Raw genomic sequence first — 6000 nt, forward strand, 5'->3', positions numbered from 1 at the left:
ATGTTTGGTCAACGAGAACCCACAGATATCCTGATGAAAGATCTCTATGTCTGAAAACTCAGGAGTCGGGTTGCTATCAAGCCCCACGTTCTCATTAGCTGTCCATCATTGCCAGTAGAGAAGAGAGAAACCAGTAAATAGTGTTAAATTCAATGTCTGGAGATTCTCAGTCATCATCCAGGTCATGGTTGTCCCAAAGGTGCTTTTTCAAGAAGCAACTGGAGTTCCTGGTTTCTCTTTGAAGATGTTTCGCTTCTCATCCAAGAAGCCTCTTCAGCTCCGACTTCAACTCTATGCAAGGAATATTAACCCTTCCATTTCCCACATGCGGCTCTGGAGCCGCATGTGGCTCTTTCATCCCAACCATCCAGTCGGAACTGAAGAAGCTTCTTGGATGAGAAGTGTAACGCCTTTGTTTTTCAAACTTTTTTTGTATTTTTACTGTATATACTCGAGTATAAGCCTAGTTTTTCAGCCCACTTTTTGGGCTGAAAAAAGCCGCCTCGGCTTATACTCGAGTCAGTGAAAAATTTGCCCGAAATGGAGGAGAAAAAGGGGCGGGGCCATGCCGCTGTGTGACACTCGTGAATGGCCCAGTGCCCCTGTGAGTTTCCCCTCCCTCTGTGTTAGTTTGCCGCGCAGCGTGCACCGCACCATCCCCCCTCCTCAAGTTCTAATGTAATGCAGGGCTGTCTTACGATTCCCCTTCCTCCCCCTCCTGCCGCTCTGCAACGATGTCCCACCTCCTCCTTGTTATGGCAAGCAGCCACATAGCGATGTCCCACCTCCTCTGGTACAGTGATCCAATGATAGGAATCACTGTGCCGTGTGTCATAGGAGGCGGGACATCGCTCCCGCGGCTGCACGGGACATCATCATCACAGCGGGACATCAGCATCATGAGGTGAGTGAAGTATTTCATTGAATACACCGCTAGTTTACTGTTTTTCTTTGAAATAAATATTCAAAAACATTATTGGTATCTATTTTTATTTTTGAAATTTACCGGTAGCTGCTGCATTTCCCACCCTAGGCTTATACTCGAGTCAATAACTTTCCAGTTTTTTGTGGTAAAATTAGGTGCCTCGGCTTATATTCGGGTCGGCCTATACTCGAGTATATACGGTAATACAACTTTACACATATTATAGAAACAAAGTGTTGGCCGGATCTTCCCTTTTACATCCTCTCCTTTATATAATCCATTTTACATCATAGCTTGATTTTCACTGTCAGCCAAATTATTTTCTCCCATCATTTTCCATTTTTTATATACTCATTTTTTCTTTGTACGTAAACAATATCTTCAATTGCCCCTTCAAAAATTGCACCAAATTATCATTTCATATTTCACTACAGGTCTATTTTACTATAAACAATATATATCCTCTAGTTACGTTTTGACATAGAGGGCATTTCTTTCACTTTTTTTCTACAATTAACAATATACTATACTTTCTTTATTTCTTCATTAGTTGCATAACAATACCAATCATACTACTATTCCCTTTAATCTACTAATACAACTCTTTCCCCCCTTCTTCCCCTTTTATCCATTTTCCCTTGGGCTCTCACGAATTTCACTTTTAATCGTGTTTCTTCTTCTCCCCCTTTTTCCTAAGAAGTGAAATGCCTTTGAAGGAAGTCCAGTTGCCTCTTGAAAAAGCACCTTAGGGATCGTGTTAGACTCTCAATTCCTATCAGCCTCAACCAACCATTAGTTGGGAATGATAAGCGTGCAAATTCCAGATCCTTTGAAGGACTTGAGATCTCATGTCTCTGCCCGACATCAAGTTCCTAGGTCAATGAATGTTCCTCTAAAATTTTCCCATTACCACTTGATGGATGCATAAGCCCTAGACCAGGGGTTGGCCACCTGCGGCTCTGGAGCCTCATGTGGCTCTTTCATCCCTCTGCTGCGGCTCCCTGTTGCTCATCGGCTCCACAATTGATAGGGTTTTCGGTTAGGACAGGTAGAGGGAAAAGGATGCTGCTCTGGGAGGAGACTCTATGGTGGGGGAACTGGACTTCTGATCGGCTCCAGAATTAAACAGGGGGCTTCCGGTTAGGACTTTTGTGTTTCTGAGTGTTTAAGGTTGCTGACCCCTGACCTAGATCGAAGGATGGGCAATCTTTGACTTCCAGATGTTGCTCTTGCAACTTCCAGCATCCCCTACTTACATTGGCTAAGACTTCTGGGAATGTACTTCAAGATATGCATTTGATTATTTTATTGGCCAGCTTCCTTAGAGGGACGCTGAATTGCACTAATCTCTCTGTCCTTACTGAATCTGAACCAGGGTTCAATATCCCTTTAAGATTTAAAATACCTTCTTAGCCTTGGAATTTCTCCAGGGCTTTTAGCTCAGATCTTTTCATCCTCATTGCCCTTGCAGGGTTAACATGGAATAATCCACAGATATTTTGCCCTGCACTCCTGGGGGACGGGGGGGACAAATCAATAAGCCAAAGAAATCTCCTAAACAAATGGGTTGAATGTAATTCTCTAGGAGCCAAACCACAGCTCTGGAATTTATGCGGGAGGGAAAAAGTTAACAATGGCAAATGAGGTAGAAGAAGTATGGGATGTTATTGGAAGCTAATGTTAAATGTTATTTATTAGCTTGTTTTGGACATCCTGCCCCCATCTTTCCATGCCAAAAAGATTATTCCAAAGTGGTGTAAAAATGCTTTCGCAACAAAAATAAGCTAAAATAATAATCTCCCAAGGCAGCAAGGAAATCTAGAGAAAAAGGACAGTTGAAATAAATGCATCCTGTTTTTTTTTTGTTTTTTGTTTTAAAAAGGAGATGTCTTCTCTTGGGGAAGCCACTTCATAACTTACCTGGTCAACCAAAAAGGTCAAGATGGGCTTCTTTGATAAGGCAATCCATTAGTTGAGGCACCAAAGGCTAGGTTTTCACAGCTAAGAATGCGCTTCCAACGTCAGTTTCTTGGGCAGCCTCTTTCGATTTCGTTTGATCTTAGGCAACTTCCAGTATGTACGGCCTTCCATTCCCAGAATTCCTTGGGCAGAATATTCATACGTGAGAATTCTGGAGATTGAGATCCAGAACAGTTTAAAGAGAGAGACAGATTAGGGATGGTGACTCTAGAATGAGCAAAGAAGCTCCATGCCAGGGTTCCAAATAGCATCCAAAAGTAAATCAGAGTCCAAGGCAAATTATTGCTCAAAGTTCCAATTTATGAAGAGAGCCATGTTGGCACATCTGGGGAAACCCGAATCTGAAGGCTTCCCGGTTTTCTCCACCTAGTTGAAAGTTCAAGATCTTGCCCCCACACCCACAAGTCCATCCCATGGTCCAATCTCCCACTGCCATGCTGGCAGCTTCCACCCATCCAGTTCCGGTCAGGTGCAGAGGTGCAGAGACAAAGGATGACCTTGGCTTTCTAGAAAGAATGTTGTTATGGCTGCATAGCATCTAAACTCCGTACAATCCCCCCTCCCATTTTCCCACAATAGAAAATGCATAGTAAAATAATAGAAAGTGTGGCAGGCCAAAGATTCAAAAGAAAAGATGGCTGCAGGACTGACACCGCATGGAATCCATGCAGTGGTGGGATCCTCGCAGTTTAACAACGGGTTCGGTGATTATGCGATTTGCGCGCGCATGGACAGTTTGAAGAAATCTTCACTTCCGGGTTTCTTCTGAGGAGTAACACAGCTGCACGAATCAGCTGAGAAGATAAATGTAGCAAAATAGTGTGGGCAGAGGGGGCCCATCTAATCATTGGGGCAAACCAGTTCGCTCCCAGCTGATCGTCGGAGCTACTGGTTCACCCAAACTATTCCTTACCGGTCGAATCCCACCCCTGAATCCATGGGGATTGAAGCCTGACACACCTGGGCAATGTGATCGTAACTGATCAGTGTGTAGGGCACAGTATTCAGATTTATTTATGTAGCTTTGTTGGCATAGCTAAGAGGAGCGGTGTGGTGGGCTAGTGGTGAGGACACTGCCTCACGCTTGGAAGGTTGAGAGTTCGATCCCAGGTAGCGGCAGATGTTTCTCTTCTAGGGCATAAAGGAAAAAAAAAATCTGCTGCTGTGAACTCCCCGTGCTGTCAGGAAGGGCAGACGGCCAGTAAACGCTCAGCTGCATCCAACTCTACCCCTAATTAAGCAATTACAGGGTTATAAGGGAGTTTTACCAGTACGGCTAAAACCTTGCGTATGATCATATCATTTAAAAATGATCTAGATAATGAATTTTCTTTTTTTTCTTCTTCCCTTCTTCTTGAGTGCCGTTTATATGACCTTCGAGCAGACAGAGAGGTGGCTATTTATTCCAAAGAAAGCATCATCTTCGGAGCCTCCAGCGTGGATTTTTCTCTTAGTGGTGAGATGTGAATCCTGATGTATTTTCTTTTCTCAGGGAACTAACAAGGAGGAGACTTAAGCGTGGTCTTCTTCCAGTTTAGCTTGGCTGATGATAGCAGCATCAGTAAAGTTAAACTCTTCCAGACCTTGAGACTTAAAATAATCTCTAGGTGTGTTTCAGCTCTCTCGCTTAGAATATATAGGTGGAGAGCCCACAATGTTTCCTTTAGCCCAGTGAATTCACTCAAATAGGTGAGCGGGGTGAGGCTTATTAAAATGTAAAGGTTCCCCTCGGACATCTGTGCTAGTTGTTCCCGACTCTAGGGGGCGTTGCTCATCTCCGTTTCAAAGCTGAACAGCCAGCGTTGTGCGAAGAGGTCTCTGTAGTCATGGGGCCAGCATGACTCAACGCCAAAGGCGCATGGAGCGCTGTTCCCTTCCCACCAAAGGGGGTCCCTATTTTTCTACTTGCATTTTTACGTGCTTTTCAGCTGCTAGGTTGGCAGATGCTGGGACAAGTCACGGGAGCTCACTCCGTTACGCGGCGCTAGGGATTCGAACTGCTGACCTTTCTGATCGACAAGCTCAGCGTCTTAGCCACTGAGCCACCTGTTTATTACACTGTTATTACACTGGAGTAAAATCACAAAGTTATACGATGGGAACGTTGAGCTGAGAATTACGGCTGTGTTGTGCATTATGATTGCTGGCTGAAGATCCATTTTCCCTTTAGAATTTAAAGTGGTTTTCTTCTACTTGTGAATCTGTTTGGGAGCTTTGATTGATTGGTTGTGTCAACAGCACAATTGATTGACCGATTCTGTCATCCTCTTAATGCTGTGATGCGGAATAAAGCATAACAGAGTTGGAAGGGACCTTGGAGGTCTTCTAGTCCAACCCCCTGCCTAGGCAGGAAACCCTATACCGTTTCAGACAAATGGCTATCCAACATCCTCTTAAAAACTTCCAGTGTTGGAGCATTCGCAACTTCTGGAGGGAAGTTGTTCCACTGATTGGTTGTTCTAACTGTCAGGAAATTCCTCCTTAGTTCTAAGTTGCTTCTCTCCTTGATTAGTTTCCACCCATTGCTTCTTGTTCTATCCTCAGAGAATAGCTTGACTCCCTCATCTTTGGGGCAGCCCCTGAGGTATTGGAGCATTGCAATTTGGGACCAGACCTGACCAATATTTTGTCCACAGGGCGTTTATTATTTGCCGGCTACAACGACTACACCATCAACGTTTGGGATGTCCTCAAAGGATCACGTGTCTCCATTTTGTTCGGTCACGAGAACCGTGTGAGCACTTTGAGGGTTTCACCCGACGGGACGGCATTTTGTTCTGGATCATGGGATCACACTCTAAGGGTAAGGATGTTGTTTTCCTTCCTTCCTTCTTTCCTTCCTTCCTTCCTTCCTTCCTTCTTTCTTTCTTCTTTTCTTTGCTTCCTTTCCTTTCCTTCCTTCCTTCTTTTTTCTTCCTTTCCTTCCTTCCTTCCTTCATTCCTTCCTTTCCTTCTTTCTTTTTTCTTTCCTTCCTTCTTTCCTTCTTCCTTCCTTCCTTCTTTCTTTTTTTCTTTTCTTCCTTTTATGTCTTGTCTTCCTGTCCGTCCTTACTTTTATTAATTTCTTCCCTCTCCTTCCTTTCCTTCTTCCTTCT

The 6000-nt window shown here is 44.1% G+C and overlaps 1 protein-coding gene across 1 annotated transcript in view; it reads left to right on the forward strand.

Annotated features, from left to right (window-relative positions):
* The window catches only part of GNB5 (G protein subunit beta 5), a 38573-nt gene that overhangs the window by 24374 nt on the left and 8199 nt on the right, over nt 1-6000 (forward strand). The window contains exons 10-11 of the mRNA XM_032233623.1: nt 4265-4361; nt 5542-5708. Coding sequence (XP_032089514.1) covers nt 4265-4361; nt 5542-5708 — 264 coding nt within the window. The remainder of the gene's footprint in view (nt 1-4264; nt 4362-5541; nt 5709-6000) is intronic.

This window comes from Thamnophis elegans, chromosome 16, assembly GCF_009769535.1.
Source record: "Thamnophis elegans isolate rThaEle1 chromosome 16, rThaEle1.pri, whole genome shotgun sequence".
NCBI lineage: Eukaryota > Metazoa > Chordata > Lepidosauria > Squamata > Colubridae > Thamnophis > Thamnophis elegans.